The sequence below is a fragment of the Sitophilus oryzae genome, unplaced genomic scaffold (assembly GCF_002938485.1).
Source record: "Sitophilus oryzae breed Bouriz unplaced genomic scaffold, Soryzae_2.0 scaffold_1146_pilon_pilon, whole genome shotgun sequence".
In the NCBI taxonomy this organism is placed as follows: Eukaryota; Metazoa; Arthropoda; class Insecta; order Coleoptera; family Curculionidae; genus Sitophilus; species Sitophilus oryzae.
The window spans coordinates 794,870-817,912 of NW_022145778.1; the positions used below are offsets into that span (position 1 = coordinate 794,870).

Genomic DNA, 23,043 nt, shown 5'->3' on the forward strand with positions numbered 1-23,043 from the left:
TAGAAGAAACTCGCGTCGTTTTATTTACTAGAGCGTCATGTCAAAAACGCGCTTTGAATTCGCGTGATTAAATCGGACAGTGAGTTGCATATCGAGATTATACGGTCAAAACTCTAGAGGTGCTTGATTGTTGTTGTAAATTTTATTTTACGAGTCTTTAATTATAAATTTTCTTTCTCTTTCATTACAATTTAAAGTCGTGAAACTTCCTGGGGTATTTAGTATATAGTTAATTAATTAAATAAAGCCTTAATGTTATGTTATAGTTAACTGTGTGTTTTATTTCTTTTCATTTCATCACTCCCTGGTATCTCCACTGTATAAAAGCTACCCGTATTGGCGAAACGTGGACCTCTTGCACTATAAAGAACAGAGGTGGCGCCCGAGAGATTTAAATTTACTACTGTACGCCAGTAAGGCTATTTATTTTTCACTGAACCAAAGAAAAATAAATTGAGACTCTTACAGTATACTTTAGCATTTCATATAAGGTTATTAAATGAAACTCTAATATAAATTCACTTATTTTATTTACAAGAGATAACTAATATACCACATTTTAAGATAGAAAATATATTTAAATCACGTTCTATAACAAATTAAAAAAGTTCACTAATAGACTTTGTCTACATATTTAAAATAAGAAAACACATTTTTTATATTTTCAGTAAAAATATTAAGATTATCATTCCAGAAAAAATGTGAAAATTACAACCTGATATCAGTCTACGCTAACAGGCCTATTTGTTGTAAAGCAATGGTAGCCGCATTGGCTTTTGCTTCTTTTTTGTTGGCACTGGCTACGTTTGGTTTGTATTCTACACCATTGAGGATCACCTGAAACATTCAAAACCTTTATATTAAAAAAGATTGCGAAAAAATTCTCAAAAACGCCTCATGTAATTTATGGACGCCCCCTTATACCGTGCTGGCAACAGTTACTTTTGGGTCGGTATTTACATGTGTGGAAGTAAATCGCATAGGGATCTTATTAAGTCGGAGTGGGAGAAATGCGACGGTTTTCTTTTGCGGCGTTGCCGATACGCCTTTCCCTATCAAGTAAAGTAAAATTACGATCACAAACCGCTTATTTTTAAAAGACTTTTTTTTCGAAAAGATAACTAGATAAATTCATTAAATATATTTCTGAGCATCTGGAATGGAATTATAAGGATATCGTTAGGTTGTAATTGCGATAATTTAAAAACTCAATTTTTTGACACATAACACGCCATAACTTAAGAACCACTTTAGATACTGAAACCTTTTTTATTTTGAAGATCGGATCTTTTAGAAGATGTTTAAATAAGAAAAAATCGATAAGCTTGTTTTTTCCATTTAAAAATTTTAAACAACCCATCCATTTACTTTTACAGCATAGTGTAACTTTTTTTATAAAGATTTTCACATACTATCTGCGAAGAAAATATAACAGAAATATTAAGAAAGATTTAAAAAAACTACAGTCAATTATTCCTAATGGATTTCGAGATATCGAATTTTAAAGAGTTCTAATAGCGCGACCACTGTCGAACACCAGCTCCACTTATTTTTACCAAAAATGCAAGTGTTTCTAACTTGCCCCTAAACATTTTCAAGCTATAGGAAAAATTACAACGACTAGTTAATAAATAAATAAATAAAGTATCACGAGACGTAATTAAATCGTGAAGCTGAACGCATGACATACACCTTTCCCTAGAACTTTAAGTACTGACAGAGGTAGAGGTATTGATTGGGTCGACCGGTCAACTGCGACAAATCTGCTATATCCCCTTCCACGTCTCTTAGCAATATGCACAGTTTCTCGGTTTATTTCATACATTTGGCAACGCGTTTACTGTTCTCTCTTTGTTCAGTACAATGTAAACGCATTGTACCCTTCTTATATATGGAAATCTCGACACAAAACTATCCTTTGTCAGCCCTTAGTATAAAAATAGGGCTTTAGAATCTAAGAGCAGACGTACATGGACCACATATTTGCAGTTTAATCAACCACAATTTGCTGTCAAGTCGAATCAACTTCTGCAGTTCATTCGACTACATCTCGACCACATTTTTGAAATAGATTTGCAGTCCCATCAACCGCATCCTGCAGTCGGTTTAACCACTACTGTTATGGACTCATAGCCCCACCATACAATAATTTAAAAATGACTTTTGAGGACGAAGCACTGCTGTTACTTCTCTTAAGAAAAAGAAGAAGGCGTAGAAAAATACGAACGCTTTGGATACACCCCCTTTTAAGTTTTTGACATCAAGAAGGACATTTTTTATGAAATTGCGATTGCAGTTGGCTACAAAAGCCAGGATGTTGTCCGTGTACGGCTGTACCGGCGCGAACGTCAACGCGACCACTCGAAGGGGTTGACCGCAAATGAACTGCAGATGCCCACTTCGACTGCAACTCGACTCCCGTGCATGGCATATACTGTAACTACTACGATGAGCTGCAGTTCGCTGAGACGAGACCTCAGTATTGTGGTCGGTATGACTGCAAAATGTCGCTCGTGTACGGCCTGCCTAACTTTAAGAGAAAAAATAGCAAAGCTGTATACCTTAAACAAAAAGTTCTTTTTATGATCCGGTCCACATTCAAATTCCAAAAGATACTGAGGCGCGCCCAGCTTCCTTTTCGAGGCGTACTCTCCCAACAGCGACACCGGATGCTTCCCTTGCAGCGTCTTCATCGTCTGGCCTTTAACCTTTTTCTTCCCACCTTTCTGCTCCTCATCGGCCACCAGACCCTTTTTGTCCAGCTTCACTTCGAGCAACAAAGGTTCTAGAGTCCCCGTTTTCTCTTTACCCAGGCCTTCTCCGGGTTTCCAGCCCATCTTTTGGAGCAGGTGCATGCCCATACCTCCAGATACCGGAGCTGCCGTTTGGAGTTGGTCCTGTTTTGGGGGGAGGACAAGAGAAAAGAAAAGGCTGTGTAAGTTTTTGGATTTGATTATTTGGAAAAAATATGGTGGTAGATAGAACATGGATTTTAAACTTATCTTAAAAAAATATTTTGATTGATAGTATCAATCAATCATCATGTGGCAATACTCGCCCTCGAATAAATCAAAAGCCGACTGATTGCCGGTTGATACGGCGGTTCTCAATAGACCTACCACTATTTAAAATACTCGCTCTAATAAGAGATACGCTGTATATTGAAAAGCTTATATACCGGGTGCGGTGTCAAAAGTGACTCACCCCTATACCTTTTTTTATTTTTTTCTGATAAAAAAACGAGATTTGGTATGTTAGTATATGACATAAATTAGGATTGATTGACGTATTCAATTGTTTTTGGTCACTTCCTGTTTCACCGGAAATGACTATAACTTTTGATTTTTAAATGGCACCCTCTGTATTTTTTTACTTTATTCGATAGAAACTGACATTCTGAATAGAATTACATATCATATGTCAACTTTTGACATTCTCGCTTAATAAAAAATCGTATTTTGAATTTCAATCTAGAGTGTTATGGCAATGTTAAAAACATTAAATAGATTGTTATAGGAGAAATGAATAAAAAAGAGACCACACAAGAATTACAAAAAAACACATTTTATTTTTATTATATACATATTCCAATAATAAATTATTATTATTGGATACAAAATACTTAAAATAACTATTATCTACCTAGTACATTACAACAATTTAGGTACGTAAGTACCTAACCTACGAGGGGTGAATCACCTTGGAATTTTGTATTTAATACCTAGGCAAAAATAAATAGTATATTTAGTGGTGTTAATGACTGTTGCGAATCGGTAATTATTGATTTTATAAAAAACGATAATTTACTATAAGTAGGTACAATATTTTAAAAGTGAAATCAATTGTAGAATACTTAAATTTTCAGAATCCTGATACAAATTTACAGCTTTTTGAACATTTGCGTATGCTTTGTCTACATAGTACTCACATTCTTTCGGTACCTGCCTTGAAAACCTGTATCTAGCAAGTAGATTGTCCAGTTGTGACCATCGGCTCAGTTTCTTGTCCTCAGGTAGAATCCATCTCAGCTCACATACTGTTAGTTCACAGTTTCCTATAAATACTTGTACAGTAAATGTACTGTCAGTAACGATACTCGACGCAACATTAACACTATCTTCACTGTCTAAGTCATCAATACACACATTCAGCTGAAAAAAATAAACTTTCCCATCCTTAACTTTAAAATTTCACAGTCCCAAACACACTTTTGATTCAAAAGTTTCAAGAAATTCAGCAAAAGTATTTATTTTGTCACTTTTCAAGAAATTTTCTGTTTCCTGTTGATATTTTCCTAAATTTCTCTTCCTTCTTGTTTCAGGGTCAGCTCGAGAAGTTGTTAGAGGTTTTGACAAGTATTTGGGTTGATTAGGAAAAATGTGCGGCACTGCACCTTCGCATAATCTTGGCCTTTTGAGTGGGAATTCGCCCAAAACCCCTTCTTTATTTTTATAGGTTTCAACTCTTATTATCTCGGATTTTTCAAAATGTTTCTCGCAAACTACAGAACTATTGGAGAATTTAAAATTGTCCCTATGGATTGAACGGATCCATTCATGTCGAATATGTTGCTCTTTTGGAAAAGAAAATGTGGTTTTCATTCCTTCATGTTTCAAAGCACTGGCATAATTTGAGGTACAGCCAGGAATGCAGCAATGTCTAGGCATCTAAAATTAATCATATTTTTATCAAATATGAATAACGAACACTTTTTATAAAGCAAGATTACAGAATACAAAATGTTTAAATTATTCAACCAACTCACCTCGAGTTTTTACGTGGTTTTTCTTGTTTACACCTCGTAATTTGGGGAAAATCGATAAGAATCTAACCACAGAATTCGTAACCAGCGGACTAAACAACATGTTGCCGGATTGCGTACTTCACGGCTTGTCGTTAGACAATATAGATGGCTTTGCATATGCGAAAATGCCAAAAGTTGACAAATGAAATGTCATTCTATTCAGAGTGTCATTTTCTATCGAATAAAGTAGAAATATACCGAGGGTGCCATTGAAAAATCAAAAGTTGTAGTCATTTCCGGTGAAACAGGAAGTGACCGAAAACAATTGAATACGTCAATCAATCCTAATTTATGTCATATACTAACATACCAAATCTCGTTTTTTTTTAAATGAAAAAATAAAAAAGTTCTAGTGGCGAGCCACTTTTGAGACGCGTTGTAAAAGTTTGTGTTAGTTTTTGGTTTAAATTATTTGAAATATAATTATGATGGTAGATAGTCGAAGATACATAATTTTTACCAAATTTGACATTTCTTATAATATAGCCAGAAAAATAACATTGAAGAAAATATTTTTAAAACATATTCAAAAGATAAAAAATATTGTTTTTTAACTTCATAAACTTTAAAACAAAGATTTTTTGATGATACTATGTTATTTAAACTTATAACTTCTCTAAAGACTTTTTACTATTCACTATTTCTAAGCTCTGCTGAAAAAAATTCTATTTCTCATGTCTTTCCTATACCCTATATAATAATATAATACAATATGATCGAAAAAAAGGGCGTCACCGATGGCTATAAAATGAAGATCGTTGTCATTTTATATGTAAAATTATATAGGGAATGTCATCGATCGTCATTTCCAAGCCAACTGGACGCCATCTTTTTCTGGTACCTGTAATCATACCTCATTTAAATTCAGTTAAACTCTTAGTTTGTATACAATTATTGTTTTATTAGATAATAAACTTTTTCTCCTTGTTTTAAAGATAAAAGTCACAGTATACGATGTCCTATGTCCTCAGGAATACTCACCAACGTTTTTTTAAGGTTATGTCACTCGACTGGTATATCCAATAGCTAAATCTCCGTCAAACAATCTGACCTGAAACAGATTCTCAGGTGATGCGTTTAGTGAAACAGAACATGGACCAAAATACGGGATTCTGTTCCACCAAACAAAACTAAATTGGATTCTAAAAAATTGCAGATGTATTGAATTCAAAGATTGACTTAATGGTTTATTTTCGTAGAAACAAGTTTGTTCGTCTGGAGATTCACATTCAATGCTTCAATCATTTGATGATAATGCTAATATACGAGAATAGCCAAAAAGTTTTTGACCTGCATATATACAGCAACATTCATGGAAAATAATATGCGCAATTTATTTGCGTATTTCTTTGAAGTATAAGGTAATGATGATTGAGCTAGTGATTCATATTTTATTATTACGTTATTTTTTGAAACTGTTTCGAACCTCACGCCACCACACGCCGCGATCGACCGACACAACCCGAAAAAAGTCGATGATGCAAAAAATGGCAGTTGCTTCCCAGCGTTGATATCCCAACCATGTCCGATCTCGTTGATTCAGACAACTGTTTATTCATACCTGTCATTTTTGAGAACTGTTTTGAATCGTACAAAATTTCGTAAAATATACCGGGTGCGTCTCAAAAGTGGCTCACTACTATATTTTTTTTATTTTTTCATAAATTAGCATTAATTGACGTATTCAATTATTTTTGGTCACTTCCTATGTTTCACAGGAAATTATTACAACTTTTGATTTCTAAATGACACTCTGGGTATTTTTTTACTTATATTTATATTTTTAACTTTTGACATTTCCACATATGATTTATTTGAAATTGTAACATGCGGTTCATAACGACAATTTGACTCGAAATACCAGGTACGAAAGTAGGAAAAGCAGGTACCAAATTATTCGTAAAAAAATGTTATTTTTCAAATATGCTAATGAGCCACCCTTGTTCCATTTGAAAAAATTGAGATATGATTAAAAATACGATTTAGGCATATTTTAACCGGCCAAGATAAGACACGAAAAACATTAGACAATTAAATTTATTTTTCCAAGGCTCCTTGATTAAAAATTAGTGTTTTTAACACAGCCATAGCACTCTGGATTGAAACTTAAAGTACAATTTTTTTAAGCGAAAATGTAAAAAGTCGAGATTTTGACAGAGTGTCGTTTTCTATCGAATAAAGTAAAAATATACCGAGTGTGCCATTTAAAAATCAAAAGTTGTAGTCATCTCCAGTGAAACAGGAAGTTACCAAACGACAATCAATCCTAATTTATGTCATATACTAATGTACCTACCAAATCTTGTTTTTATCTGACAAAATAAAATATACTCTGTTTTTTTTCTCAGGTAAGATTTCGAGAGACGATGATAGAGGAAAAGCAGATGGCGTCGTCCCATACCAATCTATTTATTTTACTGAAAAAAAGTTTCTAGTATTTTTTAAGTTAACTATGGATGGGTTTAAATATAAATCCGTCATACGTCGTCTCTTGTTGTTTTTAACCAGTTTTATTGGTTTATTTCAAAAATGACAGATCATATTTAAATTTAATTGGTTTGACGGAACGATGAACGACAAACGGACGTATGAACTCGCCTTTAGATTTTTGAGACTTGTCAAAGTCTTGCCAAATTATAGGTTATAATTTTGTGTCAACTTATATCAAATATCTGCGTTTTGAAAGATGACGCATTTTGATTCGTGTTACTACGTGTGTTTTGTGTCTTTTGAAGTCAAGTGGAGGAAAAATCGAGCGAAAATTAACTGTAGACCCAGAGCACAGTCTATAGTTAATGTATAATTACAGAAAAATTAAAAAAGGATAGAACGTTTCCAAACATACAAATCTATTTCCAAAAAAAAATTCTCGAATTTTAAAATACACCATTTAAAAATCATTTTTACTCAATATAAAAATAAATGATAATCTTCTTGGCCAAGCGGCATTAAAAAATAAAGAGTATGGGCTAAGTAAATGGCATCTAAGGCTTGACCTAGGCGAAATTATCATCGATTGTTATTTCCAGTCTTTGATGGCGTTTTTTTTTTCATTACATTACTCAAATTATTGTGAGGTCGTATACGTTTCAGACCATCCCCGTATTTAAGTCTGTTTTCTTCAAATACTAAAATATCCAGCCATATTGTATAGAAGTTTTTATACAAAATGTTAGTTTCTTCAGTGACTGTTGTATGAATATTTTTTGACTCTCTGTATATGTATGTAAATTAAACAAAATAAAATAAAATAGTTTAGAATCCAATTTAGTTGGCAGGCATAAATTCCATCTCTCATCATCAAGAAATGATTTATGCCTGAAAAAGGATTTTAAGAGAAGTTAGAAGAAACTTCTACGAAAAACCCCCACCTGAAAATTTGTTTAAGATGATTTTTTAATTTTTATTTCAAAACCGTCTGGTTTTAAAATAAGTTTTTTTGAAAACACTTTGAAATCAGATACAGGGTATTCACTAAATAAGCTAAAACATTTGTAGAAGTTGTTTATCAAATTACTTTAGGAAACACTTCTTATAAAGTACTGGCATGTATTTATTTTTATATAAATAAAATTGGTCAAGTGCGAGTCGGACTTGCGCACGAAGGGTTCCGTACCATTCATTATCTATACAACATTAGACACTTATTATTATAAACTTTTTTCCGATTTAGCTGAAATTTTGAATGCGCCTATAAGTAATTTAAAAAAAAATGAAGTAACACATTACTAAAAATTGTATTAATCAATAATAAATATGTAAAAAGTAAAAATAAATATGTAAAAATTAAAAAAAAACGATTAAAAAAAAGTCGCCTTGGCTAGGATTCGAACCTGCCTTACTACGGCTCCAACGTCATAGCAGCGTAAAGTCCTAACGCCTTAAACCACGCGGCCACCGAGGACTTGAAAGATTCTATGTAAAATTCTTACTTAAAAGATAATGTTTAGTGAAAGTACTTTTTTATTTATAAACATAAATTTGATTCTGTTTTTAGTATTTGTTCTTATAACGGCAACATAGATACATTATCTGTAAAAATTTCAACTGTCTAGCTATAACGGTTCATAAGATAGACCTTTGTGACAGACGGATGGACAGCGAAGTCTTAGTAACAGGGTTCCCGTTTTTACCCTTTGGGTACGGAACCCTAAAAAGTTGTCTAAAATTAACATCCTGTTATTAACATCCTGTGCTCAGAATTTACGCCAATCCCAAAATATGTTTACACAGGGTGTAAATAAATAAGGGTGAAAACATTTAGAAGGTAATTCAATGTTAAAAACGGAATGGCACTAATCAAATAAAAGTTTTATAGTAAATTCATATTTGGCTATTCGATAATATTGTGATTTCGGACCACTCTGTATATCCAAATAAGCTTGTAGGGAAACGCCGTCACATAAAACAATTATATATAAAATCTCATTTTTCAAAAAGCATTACCTCCTGATTTTTTTCTCACTAATTCATTTACACTTTTTATAACTTCTTTACCATAAAGTCATCGAAATAATCAACCCCTCAAAAGGTTTTACCTTATTTAGAAAATACCCTGTATACAAGGTACGTCACAATAAAAACAAACGCTCTTAAGCATTAGCTATATTATAAATATTTAGATATTATAAAGTATATAATATACATATATTATAAAGTACCCTGTATAATTAAAGATATTTTTATATTTCTAAAAAAACAAAAATTTTGGAATTGGTTTTGCTTTGCTTGATTTACAAAAATATCACACTGTTTTTCCGACACCTGATTTTTATGGAATTATACGTTTCAGAAGAAAAAATGAATAAATAAATGCAAGTAGGAAATACCTTCTTAGCCCAAGCTTGGTAGCCGGAAGATAACTCTGCCTGGGACAGTATTTGAGCACCGGTTGTGCCCGTAAACTGGCCAAAATTCTGTTTACTTTGCGCCCACGACTGTACCTGCAAAACAAAAACAGGTATACAAGAAGAGTACAATGCATTTATAACGTACTGAACGAAGAAAGAAGAGTAAATATGTTGCCAAACGCATGAAATAAACGAAGAAAGAAACTTGGAAGGGGAGAGATGGCAGTTTCGTCGCGGTCGACACCGTTAAGGCGCATTCTCACGACTGGTGTACTTGACAAACATTTGTTATTGGAATATACTTGCCATGTCGTGAGAACGGTTTCCTTGGTCACTTGTCGCGTCCCCACTCTCTGTTGGTAAATATAGCCCGAGTCAAAGGATCACAATAATTATTCGTACACTTGTCAAGTGTACTCGGCCAGCCTTGTCTATATTTGTCGAAGCGCAAAAAAAACGACTGCGCAAATAATTGTACTGTTAGAGAGTATGTCCCGTTTATTTCCGGATCGTAGTATTTTTCGAGTTAATTGCGGATAATTTAAAATGTTAAAACAATAATAGATTATATAATATTAAATTTAGATTAATAACTTCAATATTGGCGACATACCTGAATCGTTCTCACAGCAAAAAAAATATGTCACATTTTCATAGAAATTAAGATAGCGATACAACTTTATGGACAAATGTTCGTCATTCGAGAAAAAAGAAAGCAATAATACGCTTAGTCCCAGAGATATTACAGCTTGGTTATTTTGCCGTACAAAGGAAAAACCAGAGTAGTCCACGCGTAAATGGCAAAAACCAGAGATGAACTTACACATAGGCGACAAGCATGGGCGACATGCATCTTGCAATTAGTATTATATGTTATAAATTTATGTATTGTAATAAAAACCTACTTAAATATTAATTTTCTTCCTACAACAAAAAAATAATAGTTTAGATGTAGGTTTTATACAACCTTTAATTGGACATCCCTGGTTTTCCGCTGTTTTGTTTTGCATTTTGACATTTTTATTTCGGTATTTCAGAATATGGCGATAATTCACAATATTAATAATTCAGAATTGGTAGTAATATATATTTTCCTAATTATTCAACCGAAAATAACATATTTCTTTAAAAACACTAAATTGCATTTTTCTCGGCTCCTATTAAAATGGACAAAACTGGGTTTTCCCGTGTAGTCTTCAAATGATGTTGTTTTGGAATTTATGGATTTATACGAAAATGAACCCTTCATATGAATGGCCAAACATAAAGAACATAGAAATCGTATTGCAGTGTATGTACAGTAAAAGAATTTAAAAAGAAAAAAGAATCACTAGCAACGACAATTTCGGGACGACCGGTATCCATCGATGCGACTATACTGTTTACTTGCCAAGGATTTAAACAATGTTTGTGCTGGTGTACTTGTTGAAATGGACACGTCGTGTGAGCGCCACACTTGCCGATGTTGTTTACAAAGTGGGGACTGGTGGGGATACTTGCCAAGTATGCAAATATTGGCGTACTTGCCAAGTAGAACAGTCGTGAAAGTGCGCCTTTAGAGCGCTTGCACCGGCAAAATCGGAGCCGGTGTCGGAGCTGAAGTCGATTGCAATAAAAATAAATTAGCTCCTTCACATACCGTGTGATACATCAGAACATGGGACATAGGAAATCCCATATAAATTTTGCAAAGAGAATTTTGCTTGAATATTCTTCAATTTTTTCCTTGAATATTCTTCATGTTAAAGAAAAAAAAAACATTGACTTCCGTCTATTGGGGTCAGAGTAGAAAAAGACCATAGGATCTTTCGCCGAACGGCTCTTCCTGTGGAGAATACTTAAAAACCGTCTTTATAGTACGAGAGCTAGCAACGTCGGAAAAACAAGTATTTTAAGACTTGAATATAAATCAAACATGTCTCCATAGCGCATTGCGTAGAGTTTCCGACCACGAACCGATGATTCAGAGTTCAAATCCGGGTCAGGACAAAGACTTTTTTATTTTATTTTTGTTTATATTCTGATAGTAAAGTATTAAATATTTGTTTTTTTTAACCATTAATAAATTATTAAATTTGAATCTTTTGACTGCATTAGTTTTATTACCTCCTTATTCGATCTGTAGATTTCTGTCAAAGCCTGGGAATCATGAGGATTTTCTTGTAGTTTTCTCATTGCGGTCAATCTTTGGGAAACTATTGAACTTATATCCACTTGCGACGACTGAAATATAACATTAAGATTAAATTTAAAAAAAACAATAGAACTATCATGTGACCGAAATAAAACGACGTCACAGTAAGTTATTAAAACAATATTTGATTTTGAAAACTCCCTGTATATCAGAATTGGTGGAATGGATGGGTTAAGATGGGAACACTCAGTTTTTTGAATTATTATTAAATAGTAAAGGTGGTAAAAATCGGATACAAGTAGTAGAAATCGATATTTAGTCGTTAGTGTGTTGTTATTGTTGTGATATAATAATTAAGTATAGCACGATCGAAAAAAAAAAGATTTAAAAAAGGATAGAACGTTTCCAAAAACAAAAATCTATTTCCAAAAAATTATTTTTTTCCTCAAATTTTAAACTACACCATTTAAAAATTATTTTTACTCAAACAACTGACAGTAAAATATTTATTTCAATTAAAAAGAATATTTAATTTCAACTGTTAGTCTGAAAACAATTGAACACTATACAAGTAACTGTTATTGAACAATTTTCAAAATTCATAATATCTTTGTAATACAAATCCTGACACAATGCCTTTCCAGGTTCATAGAATTTCTATAAAACAGATTATAAAATAAACAAGATAATAGAAGATAACATCCAAAAAATTCAAAATTGTTCAGAGAAGTACCGTATGACCAAAAAAATGGCGTCCAGTTGGCTTGGAAATGACGATCAATGATATTCCCCATATATTACATATAAAATGAGAGCGATCTTCATTTCATAGCAATTGCTGACGCCGTTTTTTTTTTCGATAATACGGTACAAACAAAGTTACATGTCAAAATGGTTACTATAATGATCTTTAATATGAATATAAAAATAGTATTTGACTTTCTCATTGTTTTTTAAGGAGAATATAGTGGCAAAATTTACCAATAGAAATAAAAAATCCAACAAAAAATATGAATCTTAAAAATTAATATAAAAAAATATCTTTCAAATCCGTTTGGTATACTCTCTATTATGTGACAACTTACCATTGATGGTACATCAGGAACTGCAGGAAAAACTTGGGGTCCGGGCATGGTATTTAAAGGTACCACGCTCATATCCGGAAAGGATTTAGGCAATGGAGGTGGAGGCAGAGGTACCTCAGCAGGCAAAGGAGGTGGCAATGCCAGAGGTGCAGACGACGGTACCTCCACTGAAGGTTTAGGCACCGGTTCCGGTACGACAGCGGCGGCGGCGGCTGGTTTCTTGGGTGTTGGTACTGGAACCCATTCTTCGTTGACGCGGTGCTGCTGCCCGCTGCTCACCGGGAACTGCATTCTTAGTTCTGTGGTTCTTTCCTGAGTCGTTTTTGTGGGTAACGGTACAGAATTCTAATAAAAACAAAAATAAAATCATCAAAAATACACATTAGCCCGTTTAAAATTGTTGGGTACTAGCAGTGACGAGGCAACTTAATTGTGACAAGAAAAGTTGCAGCAACTTCACATAACCTCACATTTATATTTTTAGTTTCTTTCATAAGCTAAGTTAATTCGTTAATTAATTGTAATTAATAAACGAACAAACAAAAAATACAAAGTACAAAGAATAAAAAACAAGCCAAAATTGAAAAATTGACAAATGACGCGATACAGCTGATAATCATTTAATTTCTGTAAAGTTGGACATTCCCCATGAAAAATATTTCAATAAAAATTGCTGACTGTAAAGTGAACTGCAACTTAATTGCGGAAAGTAAAATTGCTGTTACTTTTCCTGTAATCGTCAATAATTGTATAACGGCCTTTAGGCCTGTATTTCATGGCGGTTGCGTCCTGACATTAACCCAGTGGCGGCTTAAGCATGATTTTCATGCATCCGTTGTCCGACGATACAATCATAAGATATTCATTTTATTGGCTGAATTTAAAGGCTTCGATTGGTTAACCGTTTCTAACGTCCGTCGGATAACGGATGCATGAAAATCAAGCTTTAACCATGAGGTCAAATGGTCAATGCCTCCTCAAAAAAATCAGGAGAAAATTAGAAAAACTTATTAATAAACGAACAAACAAAAATACAAAAAGTACAAAGAATAAAAAACAAGCCAAAATTGAAAAATTGACAAATGACGCGATACAGCTGATAATCATTTAATTTCTGTAAAGTTGGACATTCCCCATGAAAAATTTAAAAAATTATTTCAATAAAAATTGCTAACTGTAAAGTGAACTGCAACTTAATTGCGGAAAGTAAAATTGCTGTTACTTTTCCTGTAATCGTCAATAATTGTATAACGGCCTTTAGGCCTGTATTTCATGGCGGTTGCGCCCTGACATTAACCCAGTGGCGGAATAATGCTATCCATATATTCATGCATGGTGGGCGGAAAAAGGACTCTAGGGTGGGGATCCTTGACAGTTCTGTTTGACGATTCATTTGACACATTTGAATTTGATTTGAAATTTTGTGGATTTGTCAGTCTTTACGGAGCTTATTTTATCTTATTTATTATTTATTCTACTACTGAAAGTTGTATAAAGGTAGTAAATCTAGATGGAAATTGTGGCAGAACTTAAATTCAACAGTGACACTGTCGCGATTTATCGAAAAAGACTCTAAAATAGTTGGTTGTGTAGCGTGCAGTAGATCTCAAAAATCGAGTGAAATAATGGAAAAACTTTTCGCTAGTAAGTGACTATATAATATACATACTTGTAGTAAACCGATCATACATGAAATTCACTTAAATTAATTAATTATATATTTTTTCTTGCATTTTTGCATTTATTTACTACTTGTCAAAGATTAGATGTCAAAGAATTTAGATACGTCAATTTGACTTACCTGCTTCAGTAGCGTATCGGATGTTTGTGTTAATAAGTAATTATTAAAACTTATCTATTTTTATTATAATAATATGTTTTTATAACAATTTTAATAACTACCAACATTTATTCACAACGTTAAATAAAAAACAAAATTATTGAGTCTACCCCACGTCTACCCTAGATCATAGTTTTACATTTTTTAAATAAAATTAGAACGGCACTGATAAACCGGAATTTAAGTCGGCCATATTTGAGTCCCATCGCGGTGGACCTAAGATTTCTGATATGCTCCGTATTCAAAGCTACTACGTATAGAAAATATAATGGGTTAAGGTGCGATAGATATAGTTTATATTGGCCGTTGACCGCGCAATTCATAAAAGGATTTGTAAGGTAGGCAACTTTATATATACACTTGTATTTGGTAGTTTTAGTCTATGTCTAGAAATGAGCGTGTTAATATTGTTTATTAGTTGAGAATCAATATAGCTGATTAGGAAATATCGAGTGCATTATTTCTATATAAATATATTACAGGATTTCAGTCATATCGCTGGAAAAATTTCGCCGTTTGGGTAGTTTGGGGTGTATATAAAAACTCAAATTATAAAACTACCTAGGTTTTTGTATCGTTTATCGCGTTTACTGTTTGGTTTGGTCAATATAAATCAATATTTAAATTTTTAATATCAAAAAAAAATTAGTTTTAGTTGCCGTAGCTTTGTCTTGGGTTTGAGATACAGCGAGAAATTTGTAGGTAATAATTCATAATTTTGTGGTTCTAAATAATGAACTCTTGTTGACTGATTCTGGAATAGATATTTTCAAATAGACAACATATGGTGTTTAGTTTGCAAAAAACGTGCCGTTAAAAGAAAACAATTGCTTAAATTTCGAAAAACGTTTACAGAAAGAATTGACTTAAAATATAAAAAAAATGTGAAATAAAACTTTTTGAAACGTGTATGTGTATATATGTATTTATATTTTTGTGACATTATTATTTAAGTGTCTTTTAAATCCTACCATGGAAAATTTGTGTAAAGAACATTGACTGGATTTTTAGTGAAATGGCAATAGACCACCTGTTTAAAAAGGTTTCATTTTAACATAATTTGTATTTATTTTTAGATTTATTTTCCTTTAAACTTACAAGTACCTTGTAAAAAACCAATTAAATTTGATCACGTCTTAAAAAAAAATCGACGCAATATTTTTAGATATTGACCTCCCTACAAAAATAACCACGAGCCGCCACTGCATTAACCATAGAAAAGTTATCATAAATTATTTTTCAAATAGAAATTGTAAAAATAAAAATTAGTATTTCATCTATGATCTAACCTTAATATTCATAGTTATACTCGTAGGTCTGTCTTTAATCAAAAACGGATGATGGAAGGGCTCGTCATTGTCACTATCCTCTTTCTCAGACAAACTTGACAGTTCCCCCAACTGCTCTTTCTTTGACAGGCTCTTACAGAAATCAGTGAGTTCTTCTATCGTTTTGCCGCCAGACTTGATAGCAGCTATCATTTTTTCCTGAGCTATTGAACCCAAATTTTGGGCACCGGGAACACTGCCAGACTTCATCATGGTAATGGCATTTCTACGCGCTATTTCCAAGAGCTTTTTCTTGTCGATGCGCGACGACGACGATGACTCTTCATTATCTCTGATTCTTGATCTGTCACGACTATAACCTCTATACCTTAAAATAAAAATTTATATAGAAATAAAGAATTGTTAAAATTGGAAACATTGTATTGGATATTAGCATGGAAAAGAAATTGAGTAAAAACTTACCTTTCCCTCATAAACCACTTGTCACTTTTACTAACTCTGTCTGAATCTTTTGACCTTTCCTTGTCTCTATGTCTATAAAAACCATCATCTTTATACTCTTCCCTATGTCTACTTCTTGATTCATAAGTATCATAACTTTTGTCTCTGTAGGAACTCTTATGCCTGTAATTTTAAAATTTACATGGTGTAAGTGTATGATCGAAAAAAAAAACGACGTCCAGTTGGTTTGGAAATGACGATCAATGACATTTCCCATATAATTTTACATATAAAATGACATCGATTTCATAGCCATCGCTGACGCCGTTCTTATTCGATCATACGGTATTATAATTAGTGATGGGAAAAACCGACTAATTTCAATAATCGAGTACTCGAGTATCAAGCGATTGCAATAACCGAGTGATCACTCGAGCGAAATATCGCTCGTATTTAAAAATACGGTTTTTTGTCCGTCGCATGTTATAAGTAATATATCCTTTCGGTAATGAACGGCAAGTAGTAAGCGGCGAGCGATTCGCTTGATCGCCTGATGCCTGATTTAGTTTATTTCGAAACATTGTCGATGTCGGTCGTAAAATTTTGTCTTTCAGATACGCAACGGATAAATATACCGGGTGCGTCTCAAAAGTGGATCACCACTATAACTTTTTTTATTTTTTCAGATAAAACAACGAGATTTAGTATGTTAGTATATCACATAAATTAGGATTGATTGACATATTCAATTGTTTTCGGTCACTTCCGGTTTCACCGGAAATGACTGCAACTTTTGATTTTTAAATCGCACCCTCGGTATTTTTTTACTTTCCTCGGTAGAAAATGACACTCTGAACAGAATGACATATCACATGTCAACTTTTGACATTTTCGCATATGGTTTATTTGAAATTTTAACATGCGGTTCATAACGACAATTTGACTCGAAGTACCAAGCGTGTGGTATCAAATTATTCGTAAAAAATTCTTTTTCGAAATATGCTAATGATCCACCCTCGTTCCATTTGAAAAAAATTCAGATATGATCAAAAATACGATTTGGGCATCTTTTAACCGGCCAGGGCAAGACACTAAAAACATTAGACGATCAAATCTATTTTTCCAAGGCTCCTTGATTAAAAATTAGTGTTTTTAACACAGCCATGGCACTCTAGATTGAAATTTAAAATACAATTTGTTTTTAAGCAAATATGTCAAAAGTTGACATATGATACGTTATTCTATTTAGAATGTCATTTTCTATCGAATAAAGTGAAAAAATACCGAGGGTGCCGTTTAAAAATCAAAAATTGTAATAATTTCCGGTGAAACAGGAAGTGACAGAAAACAATTGAATACGTCAATCAATCCTAATTTATGTCATATACTGACATACCAAATCTCATTTTTTTATCTAAAAAATAAAAAAGTAATAGGGGTGAGCCACTTTTGAGACGCACCTGGTATATACGGCGCACAGTGGGGTATTTGACACTGATAGTTGATCGAAATTTTTTTATGTAGACCTTATATAAATTATTGCTATTTTCAATTAAAGAGGAAATAATATGAACAAAATAAAGGATAATTCGTCGATTCCAAAAAAAGAAAGAAAAATCACTGTTCCAGTGTTTCCACGGTCAGTGCCAGTAGTAATATCGCAACTACTACTACTAATGCTACGACTGATCCACGAGCAATGCCCATACCACTAAACTAATGCCAAATTGTGCTATACTGCTAATGGCACTAATGCGATCGCTTTGTATTCAACAATGCCATCGCGGTTTACACCTCGCATTAGTATATCACTGATTGGCAAATTAGAGGAAACCAAGAATGTTTTTCTCATTTTATCAGCAAAGTCGCAAAAAGTCGTAGTATTTTATTTTACTGTATGAAAGCCCAATGTTTACTAAGTAAAACGTATATAGACAATATGCTGAATTCTTCGAAATGCGGAACTAAATATCTAAGTATAATAAAAATGTCACAAATTTAATCAAATTTTCTGAACGCCTAACTTTTAGTTGCAAAAAAAATCGTTAGTATAGAGAATATCAAAATAAATAATACGTTTTTGTAGAATACATACCTGCAGCTTGCTGACCATTTTCAATCAAAACGATAATATAAACGTAAAAAGAGCACAAGAACAACAACAATTTATAATTTTAAACATAAAATTTAGCCATTTACCTCTTATCTGTGAGAAGTAACAACTTTGACGTTTCGTTGAAACAAATGAATGCAACTAAACACACCCATAGCAATGCCATTCATGGCAGAGATGATTTAACTTATCATTTATCTTTTTTTGGGAAATCTTAAACACATTTGCTTTTTCGAATTTCGATCACCTTTTTCATGCTAATACCCCACCGTGCGGCGTCGTATAAATTTGCTACCTGCAATGTATGTAGAAAGTTCGCTCGGCTTTTTATCGAGTAGGTCCATTAAAATCGGATTTCAATTTATTTCATTCTAGGATCGCTCGTTCATAATCGAGCGATGTCGGTTATTTCAATAATCGAGTACTCAAGCGAATTTTCGCTCGAGTTATCCCATCACTAATTATAATGGAATTTTGATATATCCTATAAAGATCTTTAAATAAAAATTGACAGTGTTAAATATACAATATTTTATAAAACCACACATATTACATCTGTGTATAACACTATCAAACTCTTCATAAAATATCTTTTATATAAAATCTTTCACAAAGAAATTTTATAGTGTAACAGCCCAAGGTTATTACATTAAACAGGTTGTCTCTTAACTTGACATTAGCTGCCATATTGCGCGTCATACTATATTTATTTTAGACTTTTATTTATCATGTGCTATGCTCTCCTGTGCTCTCCTAACCAAAGTGCGGGCCGTCTGGCTGCCGATAGACTACTGCGATTCACTACTGCGCATCACATCTGTACAGGGAATACTATTTTCATATGTTTTATGGGATTTCTCATTTATGAGTAGAGATACAATGATGCGATTTTCACATTATTTTGCTACTTTTTTATGAAACTAAACATGCTACACATATGTTTGTTCTAGCCTACTTGGTTCCTGAAATACAGGGCGAATTTGTGATGATGCGCAGTAGGGAACGCAACGTCTACCGGTAGCCAGACGGTCCGCACTCTATTCAGGAGAGCATAGCAAAAGATTAAAGAACTATCTGAAAATTCTCTCTCGAAAACGTTGCTAGCTCTTAGACTCAAAGTAAAACAGCGAAATCGTTATGGAAATGAAAATATAAAATGACACCAGTCACAAGCAGATTATATATCTGATGAATGGAGGCATGAAAATGCAAAACATTTAAAAATTGCGTAATTTTCTAACCAATCAAAGTCTTTAAACTCAATAAAATTAACATTGTATCAATGTATCGTCGGATAACGGATGTATGAAAATCAAGCTTTACACTTATACATTCTTCATAAACTATCTTTTAAATAAAATCTTTAACAAAGAAATTTAAAAGTGTATTAGTAGCCTTTTGGTGTAAGATGGTTATAATTAAGAAATAGAAAACAAATTTCATGCAGTAGAGGTATATAATAAAATTATATAAGGATTCTTGCCACTTAACTGCTAATATAGAAATTTAATTCTACGCTGTGTTTGTCATAATGCGGATCAACCTGCTCTCACTACCGGTTTTGGAGCCCTACTCCATCATCAGGTGAGCTTGGGCAGATCCACAAAATGACAACCACAGCGCAGAGATAGTTAATTCCGAGTTGTCGGAAAGTATCGGTTAGATATTAAGTCCCGAACGGGAGATAGCGGCCTGCGTGCAATGGTAGTACTTTCGTACCACCGAGGCGCAACTATCGATAATAAAAGGATGATAAAAGGCTTTTTTTCAGGCAAGCCAAATTATAAAATAGAAAACAAATTTCTTGCAGTAGAGGTATATAATAAAATTATATAAGGCTTCTTGCCACTTAACTGCTAATATAGAAATTTAATTCTACGCTGTGGTTGTCATTTTGTAGATCTGCCCAAGCTCACCTGATGATGGAGTAGGGCTCCGAAACCGGTAGTGAGAGCAGGTTGATCCGCATTATGACAAACACAGCGTAGAATTAAATTTCTATATTAGCAGTTAATTGGCAAGAATCCTTATATAATTTTGTTATTATTAAGTATGATTAATGTAATATATTTTGCTATTTTAAAATGCATAAAATTTATAATTACCTTTTCCGTAGCATTGAACACTTTGATTGAGATGATGAGAACTAAATAAATTTTAGGCTTCTTTGACATATTAAAACAGCAAAAATACCTATAACTTTAATCAAAATTAATAATAACCATCTATCAAAGAATAAAAACCTAATAATGGTATTGCCATAGAAACGCGTTTTAAATTTTAGGACAACAATATTTTCATATTTTTTTATTTTTCTCTAAATTGTGTGGAAATTTGGAAAAGTGTAAACGCGATTAATTGTTTTAGAACAAGCAAAAGTTTTTATGAAGAATGCAGTTTTCTCAAAATGTTAGTAATAAAAAAGATTTTCCTCTTGTAAAGACAATCTCGGGACATACTTACTGTATATCTACAAACATACTTTTAAACTTGATATAAAAAACACCATTCTTAATAATAATAACTAATAATGATTAGAAGAAAAAATAAACATAATTAAAAAAAACAATAATTAATAAAGGGTAGTTCAAATTGTTATTTTGTTTTACTTTAGGTTAATTTAAATATTTAAATATTGATAATCTATTTTATAAAAATAGCCTTGATTTTTCATGCAGATACCTTGAAATTAAGTAAATATATTATATATTTTAATCCTTAAATCCTTTCTGAAATATATCAACACCTAAATAAAAATATCGTTTCATTACAAACAACATAAATAATTTTCAAAACCCAAATCAAAAATTAGGAAAATAGTACTGTTTTGTAACCTTTGCAAATATCAATATCAATCTATTCAATTTTATAATCGCCCCCGTAGCATAGTCGTTAAGTGATATCGTCGGGTCTAACAAAATTAAACCTCGTATATCGCCGAGAGTTTCGTACTGTCAGGCCAGTTCACCTTAATTTGGCATCACGCGACAAAGTTTCGATGCTTTAATTTGATTAAACTTGAAATTTAGCCTCCATATACGAACATAAACATTTCCAATGTTAAAACCCAAAGAAAACCTGCAGTACAATTCTATAAACATATTTTCTTTCTAGTGACTCATCAATCAGCTTAAAATATCATAAGCTAGGCAAAACATTTCTTGCTTTTTAAAACACTGGACCACCCTGTATATTTTTACATAAAAATCTGCAAAAATAAATTATATTTCCACTTTACCTGTCTCTATGCTTATGTAAATCTTCAGTATTATGTGAGTCTCTATCTCTGTCATGCCTTCTACTTCTATGTGAATCACTTGAACTGTGTTTTCTCACTTTATGTCTCAAATCATCTTTTCTTAACTCCTTTTCTTTACTCGGGCTTCTGTCTCTACTGGAATGACTGCGTTTCTTCGACTTAGACTCTTTCTTTTTCTCTTTGCTTTTGTATTCCTTCTTTGAACCTTCCGAATCAGTTATTTCACCATCTTCATACTTGATTTTTTCCTTCTTTTCTGAAGATGTCTCTTTCTTTACTTCAGTTTTCAGTTTAGTAATTTCCTTTTTTATAATTCCATGCTTGGATTCTTTCTTTATTTCTTTTGCTTTGTATTCCGTGTTTGAGGCTTCCAAATCAGATACCTCACCCTCTTCGTACTTAATTTCATCTTTGTTGGCTTCTTCTTTAACTGCCAATTTGTCTTTGATATTTTTTAATTTAGATTTTAGTTCAGCAATGCGATTTGGAATTTCTAAAATAGATATGTACATATACATATACAGAATTATATATTCATTATCTCAATCTTATTACTAATTATCAAATAAACTTGAAGCTTTTCAAAATAGTTCCGTCAAAAACTCATATTTCCTTATTACATTAAATCTAATTCAGTATATACAGGATGAGATACTTTAGTTATAAACTAACTTACCTAAAGAGATAGACGTTCCTTCAATTTTAATTCTTTTATCTGCTTTATCTTTTTCTTCTTTGATCAGTATCTGAGCTAAATCAACTTCCGAACTATCTGAAGAACTTGAAGCACTGCTGGATCTTTTACGCTTCTTGCTCTTCTTTTTATGTTTCTTATCTTTATGTTTGTGTTTCTTTTTGCTTTTTTTACTTTTCTTATGACCCTCCTCGGTTTTATCCTTCTTTTCTTCCTTAACAATAACAGGAAACTCGGCATCAAACGTGCTAAATAGTTCGGATAATATTTCCATGGAAGATTTATTTATCTCTGGCGTAGTGCTTGCATTATTATCGTTGGTATCAGAGTTTTCTCGTTTTATAACACTCATAATGCATAAAAATTATATTAATTTCCACACAATTTTCTCTAACATATAAAAGTAAGGTTAAATTTGCTATGACAGATGACAGATAAACAAGAACATGTCAAAAAAATATTTTCGGTGTGAAGTCAGCCATCAAAAGATTTACTGGTTGCCTTAATTTTAAATCATTGAAAATATTTTTTTAG

The 23,043-nt window shown here is 32.6% G+C and overlaps 1 protein-coding gene across 2 annotated transcripts; it reads right to left on the reverse strand.

Moving 5' to 3' along the window:
* Nucleotides 1-513: 513 nt before the first annotated feature.
* LOC115886846 (protein SON) lies at nt 514-22,937 on the reverse strand. Of its 2 annotated transcripts, none has more exons than XM_030906153.1 (9): nt 22,492-22,937; nt 21,795-22,308; nt 16,465-16,626; nt 16,003-16,369; nt 12,874-13,218; nt 11,761-11,877; nt 9,634-9,747; nt 2,562-2,897; nt 514-837 (listed from the first exon to the last, which is right to left on the reverse strand). In XM_030906153.1, exons 1-9 carry the CDS (start codon nt 22,859-22,861, stop codon nt 727-729), a joined length of 2,436 nt encoding a protein of 811 aa, XP_030762013.1. In that variant the 5' UTR covers nt 22,862-22,937; the 3' UTR covers nt 514-726. The 2 variants fall into 2 exon arrangements, with proteins under 2 accessions (XP_030762013.1, XP_030762017.1); XM_030906157.1 differs by lacking the exon at nt 514-837 and adding an exon at nt 5,786-5,855 and having other exon boundaries at nt 2,760-2,897.
* Between the last annotated feature and the right edge of the window lie 106 nt (nt 22,938-23,043).

Coding starts and splice junctions, on each gene's coding strand:
- LOC115886846 (XM_030906153.1), bottom strand. CDS start 22,861: ATGAGTGTTATAAAACGAGAAAACTCTGATACCAACGATAATAATGCA. Junction 11,878..12,873: donor TTCCTGATGTACCATCAATG/GTAAGTTGTCAC, acceptor GTTATATTTCAG/TCGTCGCAAGTGGATATAAG. Junction 2,898..9,633: donor ACCAAGCTTGGGCTAAGAAG/GTATTTCCTACT, acceptor CCCCCAAAACAG/GACCAACTCCAAACGGCAGC.